The 23,658-nt window shown below is 41.0% G+C and overlaps 1 protein-coding gene across 1 annotated transcript in view; it reads left to right on the plus strand.

Moving 5' to 3' along the window:
* The first annotated feature begins 2,065 nt into the window (after positions 1-2,065).
* The window catches only part of srgap1b (SLIT-ROBO Rho GTPase activating protein 1b), a 52,694-nt gene continuing 31,101 nt past the window's right edge, over positions 2,066-23,658 (plus strand). The window contains exons 1-3 of the mRNA XM_053508903.1: positions 2,066-2,519; positions 20,594-20,789; positions 23,449-23,611. Of these exons, the coding sequence (XP_053364878.1) occupies positions 2,453-2,519; positions 20,594-20,789; positions 23,449-23,611 (426 nt within the window). The 5' untranslated portion in view covers positions 2,066-2,452. The remainder of the gene's footprint in view (positions 2,520-20,593; positions 20,790-23,448; positions 23,612-23,658) is intronic.

A 23,658-nucleotide genomic window follows, 5' to 3' on the forward strand; every position in this document is an offset into this window, starting at 1 on the left:
TTAGCCCGAGGTAGCAACACTGGCCAGCCCAAACTGTCTTGAAAGACTCCTCCAAAAAAATAAATACTAATTTGCACAATATGCAGGAATGCTCCAAAATAATAAATAAAAGCTTTTTTTTCCCCTTAAGTGGAGGGCAGTGGAAATAGGAGATAGTTAGCAGAGAAAATGCATTGAGAAACTACATTTGGTCTTAATTATTAATGTTAATTTAGTGTTAATGATTGCTACTAAGACAGGACCCTTGCATGTTACATATACACTGGGCAAAAGAAAATTGCTCTAAGATTTTATTCTATCGCCTTCAGCTTGACTAAAGCACATGTGTGAAAATTCTCCAAGTATCACTTTCACACTTTGAGTCCTGAAATATGCCTGTGTCGTTAGGGAATAAAACCTCCATAGATGGAGATAATACATTCAGGTCATCAGCTTATTTCACTTTATTGCCACATAACATTGCTGAGCCTAGACTTGACCAACTGAAGCATCTCCAGATCAGAACACTGCTTTCAGAGACTTGTACAGTGGACACTACACATGATGAGTGCATCGCTTCAAGCTCTTTCTTTTTTACCCTGACACGCCCATCGCTCTGGATTCATCAGACCACATGACCATTTTCCATTACTCTAAAGTCTGATCTGTATGCTTCCTAGCAAATTCAAGTCTTTTTGTCTGATTGGCCTTACAATACTTGCAGCTGTTTAGCCCCAGTCCTGGGTTCTCATCAAATTGTGTGTATGGAAATGCTCTTACCTTCAGTATTACAGTAATATCTTATTTGTGATTTTTCCCCTGATCACATTTGTTCTGCAAAATTGATGGTGTTACCACTATCCGTTCCAGGTTTTGATAATGTGTTAAAGGGTTCCTAAACCAGCTCCAGTAATATCACATGTCGTTAGTTGTTTTCTCTGCTTGATTCAGCCCAATAATTTAAACCTTTTGAAATGGCCACTTTTTTGGGGGCCAGAGTTATATGCTATAGAGAGCATGTAATTTGGCTGAACACAAGACTAACACAGGATGCATTATAATGCAGATTCTCTGTAAGTAATGCACTAATGCAACATATTAAGGGACAGGCACAAAAATTCTGAAACATCAGCTTTGATTACAGGGGAACTATGAGTGGGTGCAGTTTGGGCTGATAGGGTCAGGGCTTTAAACTGCATTGTTTATGACATGAAGTAATGGGTAGCACCGTGGTCTTGCACCGCCAGGGTCAAGGGTTTGATTCCTGCCTCGGGAATGGAAACATGCATGGAGTGCTTGGTTGGTTTACTCCAGGCACTCTGGTTTCCTCCCACAGTCCAAAGACATGCAGAATTGGCACCTTGTCCATGGTGTACACCACCTTGTGCCCAGAGTTTCCTGGAATATGCTGCAGGCCCCCATGACCATGTACACAGGATAAGTAGTATAGAAGATAAATGATCGAATGAATAAATGTGACTCTAGTGAATAGACCACATTACAACAGGCTCCTGTTACCATCGACCCCACTCTCCCCATTCTCCAACTGAAAACGCATTAAGAGCTTTTCATTTTCTGCAATACAGTATCAATCCCAGTGGGCGCGCGCGCGCGTGTGTGTGAGTGTGTGTTCCACACGATACACCAGACCGAGTCTGCATCTGTCCTCCATTTTTGGCGCGATGTCTGTGTTGTGACTGAATGCAGCTAATGGCGCCAATTAACCAATCAGAGCTTAATTTGTGTTTACACGCGACCCCCTGATGCGCTGAGGGCTGCGTCCCAAACCAAGCACCAGCATACTAGACTAGACAGAATTTTTATTTATTTTTTTACAAGTATGTCAAAGTATTATGCTACTCGCCCTATACTTTTCTACTACAGTAATGCTGCTGTTCTGGTGACTCCTGGGGACTTGGCTTTGGACCAGCGGAGGCGACGCGACAATTGGCTGTCTGTCAATTCTGCCTAGTTACCCACCCTGCTTAGACCACGCCCCCTTAACCCCGCCCATCTCAATTGACTGGAGTAGGGGGTGCAGTGGAGGTGTGCGCGAGGCGTGGAGCATTTCTCTCGCTCGCGCGCGCGCACGCACGCGTTTGATTAGTGGAGCGCGTGCCGCCCGGTTTGCGTCCTCTCCGAGCGCGGAAACACGACACGAGAGACAGGCAGGCAGACAGTAGGTTCGCGCTAAACTCGCGATGTAACGACGCCCTTTTGGGCTTAAATGCCAGTCGGGTTTTTTTTTTCGGTGCACTTTCCTAGAAGTCTGGGGCATTTAACCCAAGGGTGCGTTTAGAATTTTTTGTAGGACTTGCGCGTGAGACTGGATCGTGGTGAACCCGTGGCTGGATATGACGCATCGGTGCCAGTGAAGGAGAAGGAGGACTAGAAGGAGGAGAAAGGTTTGGATCAGTATTAGCCTAAATTACGCACCGCAGAGAGACCCTCGGGGTGGATCATCAGCACCATCATGTCGGGCACGGTGAAGTTTAAAAAGGAGAAGGAGATCCTCACGGAGTATGAGAGCCAAGTGAAAGGTAAGCTCGGTGCACACCTGTCTGTTACCTGTCTGCACATCCTACTCTGCTTTTTCATCTTTATACGCTGTTGCTTTTTTTTACATGAAGAAATGACATTGGAATTGCATGCCATCTGGATGTGCATGGCACGTTTGCCTTTCCGTGTGTGTGTGTGTGTGTGTAAAAGAGAGAGAGAGAGAGAAAGAGAGAGAGCGCTCGCGCGCGCACGCGCCTCCCGGCAGAATGGCGCAGGGCGGCGCGAGCTCCATAGCAACCCGGTCAGTCTCGTCTCTCCGACTGTAGCCAGGTGTGTATGCAGCGGTGTGTCCGGGGTTTGCAAAGGATAAGCAAATGCACACTAAACAGCCAACCCCGCTCCCATCGTCCCCCACAGACACACACACACAAAATTAAATACCAGACAGTGATACATTTTAGAGATTCTCATCCCATCCCCAATGGAATATATTACTGTAATACCTTTATAGGTCTTCAGTTTTCAAAATACAAACCCTGATCACAGGATTCATGAATTTATGCATGGATTGCATGAATAGGATTTGAGCTAACAAGGCAGATGCCACCCTGGGCCACCCAATGTCCACACCCCTCTGATTGTAGGTAGGAGTGTGTATATGTGTGTGTATGTGTGTCTGTGGGGCTTGTCGCAGTATCACGTTCAAAGCCTTATTAAAAGCTGTGTGCGCTCAGTTCCAGCTAATGTTGTCATTGTTGCTTGCTCGTCTGTAGTCAAGTATGCAGGATGTGCACCTGCTGTGTCAGCTGTTTTCTCCTCTGAGATCTATTACCACACTAAAGAGCATATCGGAACAGAACAGCACTCGAGGTAGCCGAGGTGCTCACTTACAGTCTGGCAGATTAATGACACAAGCTACCTGTCTGGCTACACCGCTATCCCAGTCTTTGTAAGGGTGGACCCCAGGCAGATTTCCCATAGCATTCATAGCTGCTTCCTCGGTTAAATATGACAAGGGCAAATATTACAGGTCATCAAATAGCACATCGGCTGCTCTACATGTGGTGTGTAGTGCATCTAGACAGTCTGGGTGTTCTCTCGTTACCAAAGAGTTGCAACAGGCTTTTGCTGCATTGTGTCCGTTTCCATGGTTTCCTGGACATCAGCCAGTCTGTGTGTCTGTCCATAAGAGACGAAAAGCTTTCTGACTGTGTGTGTGTGTGTGTGTGTGTGTGTCTGCATATGTGTGCGCCAGAGAGGACAGCGAGAAAAGGATCAGGGAATCCTCTTGCTGCAGTGGTAGAACTGATTAGTATGGACCATGTGTGGGGTGTGTGTGTGTGTTTGCCCCAGTTCACAGTGCAGTAAAAATACTCCATTGTTTTAATCCATGCACTGTTCACCAAACATGATTACCATAAACCAAAATTTTTGTACGTTTTCCTGTTCTAAGAAAAGAACAGAAACACATTTCCATTTATGAAGGAAATTTTAAGAGAATTGATCAACTCCATCAATTAGCATTTATGCAATTTTTATTTTTTTTTTACTGTTTAGACAAAGCAAACACTCTTCATAAGTTAATCACTTTTTAGTGAGATTGATAAAAAAAGGACTTGAATTTGTTACGGAGCAAAAAGATTAGACTTTTGAGAAATCTTTTGGACTTTTGGAGAAAAAGATCATGTGGTCTGATGAGTCCAGATTGACCCTATTCCAGAGCACATCAGGGTAATTAGGGAAGCACATGAAGTGATGCCTGCCCACCTATCATGCCCACTATACAAGCCTCTGTAGTCAGTGTTGTGATCTGGGGTTACTACAGTTGGTCATCATTTGGCAATAAATGAAGTCAGCTGATGGCCCTAATGTACCAACTATCACATCTATGGAGGTGACGCCATAGGGATATTTCAGGACTCCAGTATTGTGAAAGGCGTGTTTCTGGAAGCATGAGGAATCATTTTCACACAGGAACTGCCTGCTACATCATGTGCTGCACTCAAAGCTAAAGGTGATTGAATTTAATATTGAAAAGTGCAGCTTTTTTGGGCCAAGCAGTGTACTGTATGTGCATCTTTTACATCGGTTTAGTCAAAACACCAGTGGAAAATGTTAGACAATTGGTAAGAGTAAATAATCAGGTTGCTGACAGGATTGAGTAAAATGAAGTGGCAGGAATAAATAGCCAAAAGCATTTCTCCAGGGACTATAACTTGTGTAATAGTGATATCATAGAAATTATGATTTATAAGATATGATGTGTGGAGTAATAAAGCACACCATAGTATATGATCACAGTAATGTTAAAATAATTTTTGATTTTGATGTTTGTATGTAAATGTATAAACACTGTATCCTGGGTTTAAATAATAAATATAAGCTCATCGTGCATATTGTAAGAGTAATTCCATCAATTACAATTTCTCTCGCTCTCTTCTGTCAAACACTAGCCAATCATGGGACTCTGTGAGCCCACCTGTATGAAAGGGGGCAGATGGGGCTTTTCTCTGAGTCTGTTATGTTGCCCTTTTATGAGCAAAATGAAAAGATGGTTGGCCGGCTTCGTGTGTCTCGGAGGAAGGACATGTTAGATCTTCTGCCTCCCTGATCGGCCGCTGTCTGTGTAATAGGAAAGAGCTGGATGGTGGGTGTTTTATTGACCAAGATTTTTGTGGTATAAACTGAATAAAATGCATTGGAGCATGCTATGTTAGAAAAATGATCAGTTTCAGGTTGGTAACAGTTAGTCATTTTGTGTTTGACTACATCATATCACCGTTGTTGATTATTTTCTATGTTCTACACAGTGAGGTAAAAGAGACAGGAGGCAGTTTGGATGTGTGATTTAACCTGTCTACTTATAATTTCTTGTTTTTTTTCCCCTAGTGTGCAATGTTCTTGTTTTATTGCTAGTGCAAGTAGATTGTAAAGAATTTTAATTATGTTCTGTATTTTTTTTATTAATGAAATTTGACTTAACTGTCCTTTTAAAGAGCGTTAAATAAAAAGCTTTTTAATTCTTCTCTAGTAAGTCTTCCTCCACACTGTGAATAGAGATTAGATCAAAAAACATCAGAGTAACCCTTAAAATCCAAGCAGAGCTGAAAATGAGTGATTTAAAATCATACGGTGATTTGCTATTTTCAGTAACCACAAGTGTTCTTACTCACAGATTATAGACTCTTACTTAATCACACATGACACCACTGCATGTGGCCTTGCGCAATACCCCCATTTCCAGCGTGTTTATGAATTTTAATTTCGCTGAGTACAGTAAGCGGCGTGCTGCGCCGGTGACCTTCTATGACAGGAAAGCTGCTCGAGTGTGTTACGAGTATAATGTGAAGGAAGGTGTCTTCTTAGAAGTCAAGGTCTTTGTGTTGGTTTTCTAATAAAAATACATGCTTTCCAGGCTAAAGGCCGTCATAACCCGTTCGCCTGCTGATTTTGTGCTTGTTTGTATCTGAACAGGAAATCAGATTTTTTTTTTTTTTTTTTTTTTTTTTGAGATGGGAAGCAAAGAGGAAAGCAAGGAATGTGACCTCGACACCACCTGCGCACAAATACACACCAGCAGGCTGATTCAGGAAGACAGTGAGGCGAGCGTGTGTCAGTTTATTGTAGGTATTAATTATAAAGCAACACTTTTGCCCCATCAGCAAGAAGCAGCCCAAGAAACAGTGAGGAGTGTGTTTGGTAAATGTTAGGACACATGGGAGCTCCAGTCACCCTCATTCTATCCAAAAAAAGTGATGACTCTACGAGGTGTGTGTGTGTGTTTTCGTCAGCGCACCCCCCCACACACACTCAATTGGGCAGTAGAATCAGGAAGACAGAAGGCAATCTGACTGCGTTTTAATGATCTGTTTTAGTCTTTCTGTTTGTAATGAGATTTGATGTTGGTTTGTATCAATGGCTGCCGTCCAGGCGAAAATCCTGCATTCTGGTGGAACATTGACGTGTGTGGACACACACACCCACACACACATGTACACGCTTGCACGTGCACAGGCACAATTGGCGCCCCCTATCATTCTCATTCATCGCAGTCCTGCAGAAACATACAGTCTGCGCTGTTTTTTTTTTCTTTTTTAACCAATAAAATCTTTAAATCTGTCATTGCGTGATGTAAGTACGTCAGTATGTTTTCACATTAAACAAACACCCAGTAACTGAGAACCAGAACTGTGTATAAATAGGTTGTGATACTAAATATAAAAATAACATAAATTACAGTTTTACCCAAGTAAGAAGTAGACATTTTTCCACAACACACTACTGTAGCCAGCTAGTTAAGACCGAAATTAAAAATAAAGGTTTTTAGGACTACGGTAGGTATAGAAAATAATTACCCCCTTTAAAATCATCACAGCCTGAAATGAAGACAAACACGACTTTTGTTTTATTTAGTTGCATTTACTTATTAATTTATTTGCATAAGATATAACACCAACATGTCAGAAAAAAAAATGACATGTCTAATACCAGTCCCTGGTAGTGCAGATGAAGCAAACAATCAACTACTGTATGTGTAGCAAGGGAGTGTCAGGATAAGGTTGATAAGGCTTTATCGCTGCTTAGAAGCACAGTAAATCATATTATTAAGAAGTGGAAGGTATTTGGTACAACACAGACTCTCCCTGGGTCAGGACGTTGCTCCAAACTAGATGAAGGAGCTACCAAGAGGCTAGCAAGAGGCCTACAGCAACTCTGAAGCAGTTGCAGGAATTTATAATAGAGCTTTGTAATGCAATTGAGAAGAAGATTAGCTTCACCTGATTATTTTTACATGTCATATTAGGAGTGGGGGGGGGGGGGGGATCCTTTTTTAAATCAGTGATTGTTTATTTTTTCTGCCTTTTTTTAAAATTATCTTTTATTTGGATGTTTAAAAGAGGTTATACACTGGATAAAACTGTCTGCCTTCATTTCAGGCAGCAAAGGAACAAAATGGGACTATTTGAAATGCGGGCGATTCCTTTCTGTACTGATTCACTGTACTTAATACAAGTGAGACAGAATAAATCCATACACAGATAATAAACAAAATGGTAGCTGTATTCCTTTATTATCTGGAAGTGTTAGAATTAGCAAGTGCAAGAATTAGCCTAGCTTGCCGATTTTGCTATTTTTAAGTGTACGCATATTCACTTGAGACATTTGAAATAAAATAACAATCTTGTTTAATCATTTACTGTTAACAAATGCGTTACTATGAGTTGTTGGCTTTGAATTTTTATTTTATTAATTAGCGATTAGCGATCTTGCCAGCACTGAATGTCTTTTGTATTTCCAATTTGTACTTTTAATCATACTTCCATTTTCTCTGTAACAAGGTTAACAGAATATAATCATTAAATTTAATTCTTGCTAGTGTGTGAAAAACAAACACAGTGCAACAGTTATATTAGCAGCCTTGATTAGCTAAATTCAAACAGGTGCTGCTGAAGAGAAATGAGCTAGCTACTGGCTTGTTTAGCTAATGTTGATAAATCTAGATGTGGCAAATGGCATAATTCTAAGGTATGTCTGTGTGTTTGGGGTTGTGTATATCTCTCCAGTGCTACTTTTACTCAGGGGAAAACAGAGCCATTTACAGTATATCACTAGAAACAAGAAAACCATGTAGAAAGCTAGCTAAAACGTCTTTATTTAAATAGCAACACTATTACCTGCAGTACTCAGAAAACTGTTTTATTTTTTAACATCTAATCTAATATCTTGTTTAATCTTATTTTAGGTCTGTGCTTATACAGCTTGAATTCAAGCAACAAAGAGTCTAAACAGGAAGATTTATTCAGACACAACACAAATGGGACTAAGAGGTGTTGGTGAGATGGACAGTAATTAGGCAACCGTGCATCAGTGGCTGTTTGATAACCAGGTGCTGGAATTGAAGAGACAAAAAAAACTTCAGAGACAGTTTCATCATGGTGCCTGATGGGTTTTTCTAAATGCACCTGACAATACTGTTCTTGCAGGAACTGTTCCAGAACAGCGGACCTTAGTGTCTTAAAATAACAACTGACTGTTATTGTTACCTAATTACCTAATGCCATACAGTACATGTTAATTTGACTGGTACTGAATATGTTGAGTCTGTACAATTCCATGACGAAAACTCAATCTGTATTCTGTTAAAATATTAAGGATGACTGTCTTGCATCACCACTTTACTCCAGACACGGGGTAAAGTGTCTCTAAACTTTAAAGGATGTTCTGCAACTATAAGTATTGATCTATTGATCTATTTATGTCACCTGCAGTGAAACGTACCAAATATAGTAAATGTTCTCTTGTTTTAGTCACTTGGAACACATTATTTCACGCACACACGGGACATTAAAACTCCTGACGATTGACTAGTTACGAAAGCACCCAGGTCAAAGTTGAACAGTAAGTTCTTGAAGCTGATGTGTTGTAAACAGGAAAAAATGACCAAGCATAAGGAACTAGGCAACTTTGACATACTGTAGGCCAGATTGTGATGGCTGGATATCCTGGTCTGCAGTGGTCAGGAGCTATCAGACATGGTCCAAGGAAGAAAAACCAGTGAACCAGCTTCAGGGTTATTGGCAGCCGAAGCTCATCTATGCACCTGGGGAGCGAAGGCTGACTGATCCCACAGAAAATTTCTAAAAAGGTGAATGCTAGCTATGATAGATAGGTGTCAGAACACACAGTGCATTGCAGTGTGTTGCATATGGGGCTGCGTAGCTGCAGACCAGTCAGGGTGCCCATGATGACCCATGTCCACTACCAAAAGCACTCAATGAGCATTATAAAAAAATTTTTTTAACAAATCATGTGGATGGTTTTGTGTGTGTGTCAGTCACTTATCTGTGGAAGAGATGACATCAGTATGCACTTTGGGAAGAGGGCAAGTCAGTAGAGACAGTGTGACGTTCTGCACAATGTTCTGTTGGGAAACACTTGGGTCTTGGCTGTCATGTGGAGGTTACTTTGACACGCAATACCTAACTAATCATTGTTGTGCACCAAGTAAACCATTTCATGACAACAGGACAACCTGCACACAGCACACCTTCAAACGTCTTGTGAAGGCCATGCATCGATGGGTCGGTGCTGATTTTGTGGCAAACGGTATTAGGCAAGCTGATCAGTCTTTATAAATTGTGGTAGAAATTGAAACCACAGTGTTGTTGATTTTGAAAATCATGTTTTTTTAAATGTGCTTTCTATAACAGCATGTATGGTAAAATTAATAGTTTTTTTTATAGCAAAATGCAGCTTTATTTATAAAACATCCTCTACATGATTGCAGTTTCTTTGTAAACGCATATGGAGTCGTCTGTCTCGCTCACGATGAACTGATGTTAACACATCTGGTGTTATTCATGTAATTGCACTTGAATGAGTTTAGATTGTGACGGCTTCCTGACCCAGCCGTGAGAATTATTTCAATACGTTCTCCTTTTTTTTTCTCTTTAAATAAATCTTAAAGACTATATAGGAGAAGATGAAAATATTTAACACTTTTTACATTATTCCTGTATGTGTGGAGAATTTCAGGACCCCCATATGAGTTGTAGTGTATAAACGCACTTTTTCGAAGTCATTGTTTCTATAGTAACGAGTTCCATCATTTTTATAATAACACGCGTATGGTGAATGCTGAAATATATATGAATTTGTGTTTTGGATATGTTGAAGGCTTTTCAGAGAATAGTTTTCAGTGTCAGCGCTTTGTTATATATTATAGTGAAGCTGTTCCTTTACAGTTAAGGTCGTGTCAGGGCAGACCGATTTGGGCTTTCTGGTTTCATTCCAGCTGTGTCCATAAGAAAACCACTTGTTAGGGAGACTAATCAGAAAAAAAAGCCTTCAATTTGGGGCAATGGAGAAAGGTCATGTGGTCTGATGAGCTCACATTGATCCCATTCCAGAGCAATGGGAGCGTAAGGGCACGGAGGGACGCACATGAAGGAGGCAGAGTGTGATCTGTGTCTGCCTCAGGTGCTCAGATATGGGCTCATCAGCGTTATGTGGCAGTAAAAAGAAGTTAGCTGATGACAAGAATGTACTAAACGACCAGGTTGTCACATCTATGGAGTTTTTCTACTCCGATGGCACAGCTATATCAGAATACCAGGACTCAAATTGTGAATCTGTGGTCTACTAGCATGAGGAATCATTTTCACTGGCCAAGCAAAGTACAGTATATACAGTAACTGGTGTGTTACAGTATAAAAGGACTAAAATGGGATGTCCTAGTATCTGAAAAATCAATTGTATGATAAAAACAGAAACTCGGCATTCATCACACCACTCTTAATCACCACTAGGCGTTTTTATTTATTTATTTATTTACATAATTTAAATGTCTTTCTACATCATGGCCCTCTGGAGGGCAGTTCACCACAGAGCCTGGGTTTAAATGTAGACGGTTACAACACCACAGATGACTCAAAGTAGAGATTTCATGCTAAATTGAAAAGACTGCAGAAACCCCTTAGGAGAAAATGACGAAGAGAAGAAATAAATCGTGTGCCAACAAGACATTTATTGCAATGGGTTTCACAGATTTTTCTTCACTGTAACAAGTAAGAGTGTAAAAAAAAATAGTCCTATAATTTGGGGTGAGATATTAATAGTAAAAAATGGAATAATTTCAGGTTGCATATTATTTACTGCGTCTCATCTTTGTAAAAGAACTTTCCTTTAGAAAACACTGTGTGGTTAAAACTGCAGTGTTTGTGTTATTACTTAATATTATTACAATCCTAATAAACTCTCACTTGTCCTTTAACGATAGATCTGTGATTAATGAAAATTCCTGTGAACTTTGCATGTTTCATCATCATCAGTAGCATGTTTGTACAGTTCCTGAGTTTTATCCACTCTGCCTTTCCTCTATTGGTGGCTTTAAATGAATGTTGCAGCATTGCTTATAATAATAATAATAATAATAATAATACAAAACCCTGACACTTTGTCCTCACCGGTCTGTGGCCAAAATAGTAACTCTCCTCAGTAAGTCTCCTCATCTCAGCTCAACTAAAGAATTCTTTAACCCCATATGTGATTTTTGTCACACCAGACTCGGGCTGAAAGCCGTCCGCCATGAAGTCGGATTAACCAGATTTTTTCACCTTCTGCCTTTAAATGCTATCTTGCCTGCTCACGTTCAGAAGGTGGCGAATAATTTATTTGCATCTATACACCGATATTCAGGATTCTGTGATCATTTGGGATCATCTGTGCTTATCCAGAGTCTGGAAAGCGATCCTGTAAAGGTGCAAAGACCGCTGCGTGAAACCAGTTCAATCATCCCTGGTGTGAAGAAGGATCATTTTCTTATATATATATATATTATTTCTATCTCTTATGTATTGATTTATTTATAAAAAAAAAAAAAAAAATAGAAAAAGTGTTGGGTGAGAATAATGTAAGTAGTGAGAGTAAAAAGTCTGCAGACTTTAAAGAATTATATTATCCCTATTATTATTTCTTTCTTTCTTTCTTCTCACTTTCAAGCCGTCGGTTAGAAATGTATTGAACAGAATGTGATTTCCTGCAGTTAACAGGATCTGTGTGATGAGCAGCAGTCTGTCTTGTGTGTGCGTCCACACACACACACGGCTTGTTAACTGAATGTGTTGGATTGAAATATGATGATGCTTCTTGAGACATGAGCCAAGATGCCAAACCCTGCATATTTCAGGCTGAGAGGGAAGGAGAGAAAGAAGGCTGGTTGGTGGTGGTGGTGGGAGGAAAATTAAGTGAGGGAAGAGAGCTTAAGAGTCGAATTAATTCATGATGCATTTATGTAGGACGAATAAAAAGAAAATGAAATAGGGGATTAGCAAGCAGGAGCGGTGTTTAAGGGGTTTGCTTGTTTGCATGAAAACATGTAATGAGGATGGGTGTTTATTCAGGTTGAGTTGGGAATCAGAGACAGGTGTGTGTGTGTGTGTGTGTGTGTGTGTGTGTGTGTGTGTGTGTGAGGATCGTTAGCAGTCCCATGCTGCATGCCTATATTCTCTCACTCAACGTTTCAGGAGCAAATGCCTTGTTGCCATGGAGACAGCCCAGACTGGGGTGATACCTGCCTCGGGATATCAGACGAACTCACGTGGGTCACAAGTTCAAAGGTCAAATACTGACTCGACTGTCAGCTTAGACATTGATGAGCAAGTGTGATTTGTGTTTAAGAAATATGCATTATGACAACAACAAAAAAATGAAGATTTCAAAAAAAGAAAACTAAATAAGCCCCAGTACCCTCGAGTGAGATTTTCAATAAAATTTATGGAAATGCAGGCACATTTTTCAAAGCCAGATTTGCTTCGCAAGCAGCAAAGTCTGCTTTATTTTCCACAAGATCCCGCACATTAATAATTTAGTGTTCTACTCCTTGCATATTTGCGTACAAGATTTAAAGTGTTGAGAATTGACTTGAAGTGAATTGCCATAAATGAAAATCACTCCAGGTCACTTTAATACAACTAAATCTAGATTTTAGCATAAAAATGAGATTTGTTCATGTCGGTGATGAACTGCCCCTGCTGCTGCTGCTGCTGTTTTATTGGTGAAAAAAAATTCCTTTCAGTACAATGCTTTCCACATGCGGATACAGAACTCTGGGTGTTGTAAGCGAGGCTCAGTCTGAGACGAGATGTTGAGGGGAATCTGTCCCTCCGGTTACCTTATAAAAAGCTGCCATTCCAATTTTCTGTTGCTTTTTCATGTTGTCATGTGATATCACTTAAACTGTCATTACGGCACAGGTTTAGCACAAGATTGCAGCATGAGGGTGTTTACAGAGTGAGATTTCCTAAAGGAAAAGAAAAGAGTTGCTAAAATTAAGACTTGCTGGAAAAAAAAACAGGATTTCTGCCATGAAGTGCTAAACGACATTCCCAAAAGATGTTTTTAAGATCAATCACTTGTGTCTTGTTCTGTCTCCTTTAAGCACCAATATTCAGGTCATATGTCTTGTGTTGTCTCCATCCCTATCATAATCATGTTTATGGTTTGGATTTGATGTTTTTAATGTCTCACGTTAATTTGCTGCCTTACTTTACAAATTATGAAAATAAATATAATCCACTGACAGAACACTATTGCATGCATGGATGCAGCAGACATGTTCCTGCACATGTTCGTCCTCGTACGGCTGCTTTCAGGGGACCAAACTGGTGAAAGTCTGATGGAGCGAGAAAAGGAATCTAAGGAGGATACTTTAACACCTCAAAATGACACTTTGGTGGTGCATCGACAAGGTGGCCGAAAGTGTGAGGACGTGCATCGTCATGCAAGATCCCGATGGCCTTATTAGACGTCCTGTCCGAAGTCCAGGCTTCAGCTCTTCAATAAGCGTCTCACTGTAACGAGCACTGTTGAGCTGTGAGCTTCAATTTTTAAATTCTTGAATTTTTAACGTTTTCTCAGTCTGTGATTAAGGATGTTTCCGTTCCTTCCTCTGCCGTTTACTCTCAGGTCCTGTTTCACCAGCGATGATTCTCTTTAAGAAACTTTCACGTTCCTTAGAGTATCGCTTCAAATATAGTTTGCAGATATCAAACGCTTCTGTTTATGCTCTCCCGTGAGTTCTTTTGGAGATGCCTTCAGACCACAAACAATTAATCACTGCACGCTGCTCTTCTTTCCTGCAAATCACAAGTGGGGCGTCCATTTTTGCTCACTCTGCAGTTACACGTTCACACCTGCACAGCAGCGACTGGGGAGACATGAGCCTTGAACGGAAAGCAGTGATGAGACAGTGCGGCCAACGGTAGGGTTTATTTACTTATTTTTTCATGACTTGTGATGTGTGTGTACATCCACCAGTGATGTCTCCCGAGTCAACTCCCAACACGTTTCTGACGAAGACGTCTTTGTCCCCCAGCCTCTCTCGTTGAGGACACCATTTTGAGCGTCTCCCTGCTCCGTCTCAGACATCTTAAGGTCATTTAGCTGCACATTGGACATTCCTCCTTCCCGCTCTATGGCGGGAGTCCTCCTGCTTATTCGAGGACGTCACTCCGCCTCTTTTCAGCACTCAGGACGTCACTTCACATTCTTGCTTCACATTCTTGCTTTTTTTTCATGTAATATAGAGCATTTTGGAATAATTTGCCATTATGAGGTGGGAAATACAGTACTTTTGTAATCCACCTTTAAAATCATTATGAAGTAGTTAACAATAAAGCAATGTGTGTAAAGAGTAAAAAGCTGATTTGAATGTATAATATTGGGAATTGTCTTAATATTTTATTGTTAGTTCATATTATTTGTGTTTGTTTTTTCGGCTGCTCCTGTTGAACTTGGCATACAATAGGTTCGATGCCCTTCCTGACGCAACTCTACCATTTTATCCAGGCTTGGAACCGGCGCTGTATCCAGTGGCTGGGGTTTGGCCATTTTGTTGTGGGGTCGATCCTGGGTCTTCCACATGGCAGGCGAGACACCTACCACTGAGTCACCAATGCCTATTTGTGTTTTAACATTACTAAATAAAAAAACCTAGCTGAATACGAGGGAAAGTAATAAAATTGTTATAATTGCTAGGAAAAAACAATGTAATGAGAATGAACATTGGTCGTGAGCCTACAGTAGTCCTCCTCTACTGCACGTATCCTCCACCTAAGGCTACACACTTCCCCAAACGATGGATGATGGTCTTCTTTTTGGCTATTAAGGAAAATTTCACCTCTGTAATCACCTCGTCATCGTCTTTGAAACGCCTGCCACAAAGTGGTTTCTTTAAGTGATGAAAGAGAAAGTCACTGGGTGCGAGGTAGGGGGGAGGAGGCACTGAGCTAGTAGCTAACAGGGGTAGCTCAGTGGTTAAGGCATTGGACTACGGTTCGGAAGATCCCAGGTTCAAACCCCACAACCACCAAGTCACCACTGTTGGGCCCTTGAGCAAGGCCCTTAACCCTCAACTGCTCAGATGTATAATGAGATAAAAATGTAAGTCGCTCTGGATAAGAGCGTCTGCCAGTTGGCTAAATGTAAATATCAGGAGTGAGGCTGAGGCAGAATTTGGGACCCCACGTCGCCCGCAAATTTTCACCGTTCCGTGAGCTACAGTAAATGGGCTGGAGCATTTCGCATCTCTTCACCTTGGTTTTGACCCTCAGGCGGCATCATGCATACCTTTAATGCTGATTTTTTTTAACAAGATGAAAGGTTCATGGACGTCCCCATTTCTGGAGACATAATTTGGATAAATATATATATATTTTTTCATATGATAATACAAATTTTATGACCGCTCCTCATATTAGCCAAGTGTAGGTTTTATCTGTGAGATGTGATGCTATTTATTTTTATTTATTTTTTCTCTTGACGTTGGTTTAGGGCTTTTCCACATCACGACTTTTTAAGAAGCAAAAATCCCCACTTTTACAATCCAGCCAGACTTGCAACAGCTAAAATCATCTCCTTTGCTGTCTATCTGGCTGAAAGCGGCTTGATGTGTCTTTTTTTTTTTTTTTTCCCCTGCAGCATATCCTAGCCACAGTCTATTCACTGAGCTTAAAAAAGCAGATATAGACACAAATGTAAAGTGTAATCCATCTGGAGTTTAACTCCCCATCCACAGAAACCTCTTCTTTATTTAACCGTTCATCTTCTCATCATAACAAGAGGCTGATTCTATATCAAATCCAGAGAGAACTGCATTCAGAGTAGCCCACGTCCTCCCCCAACATGCTGTTTCTTTGCCATCAATGCACGTTCCAGCAGTTTTGGGGTGCAGCGGTGCATGCGACCGCCACGGCGCAACTTGCTGGCTTGGCAATAATGCGACACTCTCCCTCCTTTTTTCATAGCTTTTCCAGAGCCACATAATCATAGTCTGTCCTGCTTTCTTCTATTTTTTAAATCCTGTTATCCGCCCATGTATTTAAAGCTCGTAGTGGAAATGAGTCACGGAGTCAAATTCATACTGTACTACTGCCCTGACCTATAATACTGCCTCCGTTCAGGCAGTTCAGATCTATTGTACCTGAACTGTGCCGCTCCTTTATCACATTGTCCTATTTAGGTTTATGTTTATTTCCTCCACTTTTTCCTTTGCCTCGCTGCATCAGATCCAAGAGTCACCTTGGTTATAATCCAATCGCTTACCACTCTACAAAGACTGAGCACACACACACACACACACACACACACACACACTTCGATTAACATGATCGCTCTCCAGCAATCACGCTCCCGTCTGCCAGCCATCCCACACGCACACTGCACACATGTACACACCCACCCGCCCACACGGAGCGCCCAGGCTGCCAGCCATCTCATCTGACATTCTGGGCTCGTAGAAACCGACAGCCAGTGTGACATTAAGCAGTTGGTCTGTTTGGAGGGGGTGGGGGTATATAAGAAAGGGAAGAATACCGCATGCTCCTTCTTACACACTTATACTTTGTACACACACACACACACACACAGACAGACCCCGATGGAATACTCCCCTACCTGTTGTCTTGGTAACGGAAGCGAGTTGTGATGGCAGTGTTGTGCACGAGCGTGAATGTTGGGAGAGGCAGAAAATGTGCCCTCGTGCTTCAGTGAGCACGTGGAAATGTACACTAGACCATTTTTACTGCTCTCATTACTACTGTACTGTACGCCATGCTCCGTTTAGTTCAAAGCATCATCCTCACTTCACGTGAGAATAATAGTACTGATACTATAATACTGATAATACTAAATGATAGTAATGTTTATGTGACGTGCCGTGATTGTATATTTACAATCACTACTAGCGAGTTCCGAAGAGAAGCACGGAAATGTAGTAGCTAATTCTAATGTAGTGGTCATGCAGGATTGAAAACAATCCGACAAAGTAATAGGATTTTAACTAAAATGTGATTAGCTAATTAAGTCCATTTACTGTAGTCTCATATCGATTGAGCAGAATGATGTGCATTAAATTTGCATAACCTTCAGCTCCTGCAACTATACAGTGCATCAACCATAATGTTAACAGGACCGCCGAGTGATTCAATTAACGTTGATTATCAATTATATACCAGGTCATCATGGGTACCCAAGGCTCAACCATCATGGGTACCAAAGGCCAGCCTGTCTGGTCTGATTCTATAGAAGGCCAATGCAGCCCAAGTGCACCAAAGTCCACCATGCACGAGGCTCACCAGGGCCAAACCTATGTAGTTTTAGGTTCCCCAGGGGCGGCTCTAGCATCTCGATGTGTGCTCTGCATGTCCACTGCTGGTGTACTGTGTGTAAGGCACCAGGACGATGAATGACGGAGGATCCTATGGGTGTTATGGGTTGTGAGGTGGGGCCTCCGTGGATCAGGCCTGTTTGTCCGGTGCATCCCATGGATGCTCACTCGTGTTGGGATCTTGGGAGTTTGAAGGCCGGGTCAGTTCATTTAAGCTCTTTGCCTATTGGCCACGCGCGCCTTAACAAGGTGCACCAAAACCGCTTTGAACCAGTTTGATCCTTGGGGCTAAAAGGATCCTCTGCAATCATCCTGGAGCCAGACACCCCAGCACACCCCCAGCCCTGCAGAGCTACACCCCAAAAGGCCAGAGCCACTCCAGGGACACAAAGGGAACCCAAAATCTGGTTTTAATGTTATTGCTGATCAGTTTAAAACTGCATATGTGACCATGAAATAATTTTAGGGTAAGTGATATTATGGACAAATCTTCTGTTTATTTTTGCTGTACAAGTGGAAATAGACCCAGAAGAATTTACACTCATTATAGCTTGACAGCTACCTGGCTAGCTAGCTCGCCACAGTAGCTCACATTGATTTTATACATTTCTGTTGAAGGTACTTTGTGTAAAATTGGCTTGCCTGTCTCCTGCTGATGATGGTTGTTAAACCTAGTACTGTAAGTGAGATTTTCTGTCGGAGCAGAGTGATGCACACAGTGAAATGTCCCACGAGATGCATATATATTTAATAGGAACACTCTTGGGGCCCATCACATTAGTGGAGCAGAACTATTAGGTAAATAATACAAACTTACAAATGTAAATAGTTCTTTTGATTGTTTAAAGCTGCTTTGCGACAATGTCAATTATTAAAAGCGCTATACAAATAAAATAAAATTGATTTGAACAGGAAGTGTTCTAGTATTAACTGAAATAAGTTGAAAGTAAGCATTATATCATGGGTTTGTTCGTCTTTACCATTTGGTTGAAGTCCAGTGGGATTTGTTTCTTCCACCATTTTTACAATTATTAAATATCTCTGTGGCTGACTCCGAGCTCTGTGATACCAGTGACTCTGTGATACCAGTGACTCTGTGATACCAGTGACTCCAGTGATTTCCAGTCATTCATTTATGGTAATTATTCTGCCTAAGTAACAGCTGATGTGTCTGTAGCGTGCACTATATGTACAGCATCATGGTTTAGGTAAACCTTACACTATGTCAGGACTGTAGACACTATCTTACGGAGCTAGTTTAGTGAAGAGGTGGTTTCTCAAACAGCTTGGAGAAGTTTATTCCAGTGATACAGAACATCGTTTCCACTGGGTTCTTGCTTGTCTTTATTAATTTGGAAATTTTGAGTTGTTCATAGCCACCGCCTCTGCAGGTGATCACATAATTTGCATCAACTACCAGAACCTATATATATAGGTTAAATCTTTATTTGAAACTTAAAACTTTACGTCTTTTTACAATTAATTACTTTATTGAATTAAAAATATTAACATATTTTTAAATTGAGTTGCCATTTTTGTGTTCTATCTGTATGTTATTTTTATTTAATTTGTTATTGGACACAAGTCCTATTTCTTTCTTTTCTTTTCTATTTTTTTAAATACAGAATCAACTCTTCTGCATGATTTTTTTTCTTTTTTCTTTTTTAAGTAATACCATATCCAGATTCATTCGAACCATCATAGTGTGTAAATCTTAAATTCATAGAGAGATTATAATGGGGATTTTGCAAAATGGCTGAACGCTGGATAAGATGATTGGAAGTTTTCTCGTGGTAGAAGATTGTGTTAACTGTAAGAATAATATCCTGTTTGTAAATTAGTCTCAACATATTATGATGTGTTACAAGCAGAGTTACATGCAGGGACGTAACTAACTACATTACAAAATTACTGTTTTTAAAAAGTAATCAGTTACATTACAGCGTTACTTTCTGATAAAAGTAACTAGTTCGAGTACTTTTCCATTGCAGAAAATGAAAACTCCTTTGTGATTCCTCATGCATGTTGTTTTAGTCAAGACCTTTATAATTATTCTACCATCATCACTCCATGAAGTTTGGCCCATAATCTGTTAACTACAAACACCCCTATCTCACCTATGCAGTTTCGCGCGGTGGCCGTAAGTACGGTTCATCATGATTCACCGCGAGTGTTGGCGCTGTGATTAGGTTTCCAATTTCCCGCTCGTCAGTCCTCGCATAGTCAAACCACACAGGTGAGATAGGGGTATAGAGTCACTTATAACAGAGGGGGGTGGGTTATCAGGGGCGGGGCTTGTAGGATGACTTTCATTTTACATTTACATTTTACATTTAGGCATTTGGCAGACGCTCTTATCCAGAGCGACTTACATTTTTATCTCATTACACATCTGAGCAGTTGAGGGTTAAGGGCCTTGCTCAAGGGCCCAACAGTGGCAACTTGGTGGTTGTGGGGTTTGAACCTGGGATCTTCCGAACCGTAGTCCAATGCCTTAACCACTGAGCTACCCCTGGCCCCCACACTTTCACACACACACTTTCACACACACACACACACACACACTAATGGATTGGGAATGACTGCTGTCTGGCTCACGGATTACATAAATTGTCTAAATAACGATTACATTTTTGAAAATCTAACCAAAGAACTGAGTACTTAAATGACAGACCTAACGGGTTCGATTACTCGTTACATCAAAAGGTAATCCGAGTACTCTAAAGCTACTTTGTAACGCATTACACCCAACACTGGTTACAAGAATATTTTGTCATGTCGGCTCTATAACACTGATCAACTGACCTAACCATGCCAAATTAAAGTCTATCGATGTTCTCCTCCTAATCCTTTCTAAACCTGAAAGGAATATCGGGATTAGGATAAGAACTAGACAAGACTCTTGACACTTTTCCTTATTCATCATGCTTTTTGTGCTTGTTTGGACAGAGATTCGTTCTCAGCTATTGGAGCAGCAGAAATGTCTGGAGCAGCAGACGGAGATGCGAGTGCAGCTTCTCCAGGACCTGCAGGATTTCTTCCGCAAAAAGTCCGAGATCGAGAGCGAGTACTCGCGCAACCTGGAGAAGCTGGCTGAGCGCTTCATGGCCAAGACGCGCAGCACCAAGGACCACCAGCAGTACAAGTGAGCATAGGTTTCTCTTTATCTGTCATTTAGCCATGATTACAGGATAAACCTGTGACATTTCCTGCTATATCCAGTCAGGTCCAAAAGTATTTGCACAATGGCACCATGTTTGTTCTGTTGCCTCTGTATCACCACGATGGATTTAAAATGAAGCAATCAAGATGTGATTAAAACGTAGACTTTTAACTTTAATTCAAAAGGTTTAAAAAAAATATATTGCATTAACTGTTTAGGAGCATTTTAACAATTATAAGTATAAGAAATATATTAACTGCATAGATGCCAAAACTTTGCAGTTAAAGCCTGCCTGCATTTTGAAACCCATAGCCAAACACATGGCACACACACACACACATGGCCAAATGCTGTGTTTCCTTCCTTGAGATGCTTTACCAGGCCTTTACTGCAGCTGCCTTCAGTTACTTCTTAATTTTGTCTTCAGGAAGTGAACAATGTCCTCAATTGGGTTGAGGTGTGCACAACAGCCCGGCTCTTTAGGAACATTTAATTACTTTGCCCAACAAAAGTTGGGCAAAAGTTGCTTTTCTTGTGATTTTGGGTTATTATCCCTCCATCGGGACTGTGAAGCGCTCTCCTACCAGGTTGGCAGAAAGTACAGCTCTATACACTTTAGGATTCTGAATTAATAAATCATAATACCTCTATCAGCAGTCAGCTCATCAATAAACGTCAGTGACCCAGTTCAGCTGGCAGCCATAAATACCCATGCCTGTTTTACTTCCTTCACCATGTTGGAAAGATGATGCAGTATGCCTCTAAAGTGATGGAGGCCTCCAAGTGATGCAGTATACTTCTGGACCTCATGTATCTTCTGTAACTTCTCAACAAGTATAATTTTAGCATGTAATCACACACAGCTAGCGAGGCGTTATACCCCCTTAAGCAGACGGAGTGCTTTTACGTTTGTTAGACTTGCTCCTTATTCAACACGATCTCCGCAGGGAGATAACATGAGCAAGATTAAAAAGCAAATGTAAAAAATACAATTATTTCACACAGTGTTGGCGGAATCTGATAAATGTAGTTTTTTTGTAGTCCTTCCTAGACCGCTATACTGATTTCCTTGTCTTATTTTCTTGGTTTTGGTTTGCAGAAGCGTTATTAGGAATCCCGTGGTATCTTTTATAGTTTCCCTCCTTCCTGTGTGCTTATTGGCTAAAAAAAATCCAATGAGAATTGGCAGTGAGATGGCAGGAGATAACCGCTCCTCTTTCCTTTTATGTATTCTGCTCATCATGTCATGGTGTGTGTATGTGTGTGTGTGAGAGAAAGAGAGAAAAATCTCATTAATGCAGATTCCATTCTGCAGCAAAAAGGATGAAACCCCAGAAAAAGAAAAGGCAGTGTAAGAGAGCCGAAAAGACCCCTTTTCTCTTTTTCTTTTTTTTCTGCATGAATAGATTTTTCTCCACACCGCACAGCTTCACTTGTGTGTATTGTGCCGCCATCCTGCAGGTCCTCACAGGGCGATTATGCTGAATGTCTGCTCAGAGATCCCTGTGTTAATATCCCTGCCTGATGAACCCTTTTGCCCCAAAGAATCTTACTGAGTATGAGATCCTGAGAATCTAACCTTGTAGATTATAAAAAGTGCAAACTTTTATTATATAGCCGAAAAGCGCATACCTAATGATCACCTTGTTTGTATACTGAACCTGTTTCTCACCCGTATTAATAGGACTCTTAAGACTTTATAGACGTGTACATAAGCTTTGGAAGTTTGCAGTCACTCTTTATGAACATGAATGTCATGCCAGTGCTTGCCATGCAATGAAACCCAAAATAGCACACCTATCCTGAGTTACAGAAAACTCAAATGCAAATGTATTTACAAGCACAAAATGTTGGATAGAAATGGATAGTATAAGGGAAATTTCTGCTTATTTTCATGCTTTATAGTTAGCAGGAAAATATAATTGAAATGGGTCTTCTTTCTGATGTTACTTGAAATATTTTAGGTATTTGCAACACAATAACCTTTTCCACTACTACCAGTTTGTCATGTGCACATACTGGAGCACAGAAAGCATGAAAATAATGTATTCATTTGTCATATTGTCCACACCAGGAATGTTTCCCGAGGTTTCTTTTGTGGGTCATGCATATGGTTCCTCTGGGCCCGGATACATTTCCTGAACTTCCTGTAGTGCCTGTGTTGGTATTTAATGAAGTCGTAGGGAAGGGAGATTCTTTTCCCTAAAACTGAGGCTTCTTTTAAAGCAAAGTCCCGTAGTCAGTCGTAGTACAGAAGCCCATTAAAAGCTGGAAATTTCCTGAGGACACACTGGAAAAAGCTTCATTAGTGGGTTTTGGAAGACCAGCAAGCCGTAACCATTAAAAAAAAAGCAACATCAGAAAATAGCAAACCCGGCGGCCACCCAGGCAGAGTTACAGTGCTGTTGGTGTGGTTACTGGGAAAAAAAAGGAACTTGTTTAAGCATTAAAGAGCGAATCACATGGAGGGTTTTTCCTTCACAAATGCCTTTATAAAGTCTGATGTTCTTATGATATCCTCACATCAACCATGCGGATATTTCTCAGTGGGATTCGAGCTAATTTGAGTCTCTTCAGGTGATCCTGTCAGATGTTTCCTCACATGTCTAATACTGTACGTGGTTTGTGATGTTTGCTGCAGGAAGGACCAAAACCTGCTGTCGCCTGTAAACTGCTGGTACCTGCTGCTGAACCAAGTGCGGAGAGAGAGCAAGGACCACGCCACACTCAGCGACCTCTACCTCAACAACGTCATCACGCGTCTCTCGCACGTCAGCGAAGACAACAACCGCCTGCTCAAGAAAGTGAGAACACAAATGTGGTGCAAAACAAACTTTTAGTGAGCAAATGA

This window comes from Clarias gariepinus, chromosome 12 (assembly GCF_024256425.1).
Source record: "Clarias gariepinus isolate MV-2021 ecotype Netherlands chromosome 12, CGAR_prim_01v2, whole genome shotgun sequence".
NCBI lineage: Eukaryota > Metazoa > Chordata > Actinopteri > Siluriformes > Clariidae > Clarias > Clarias gariepinus.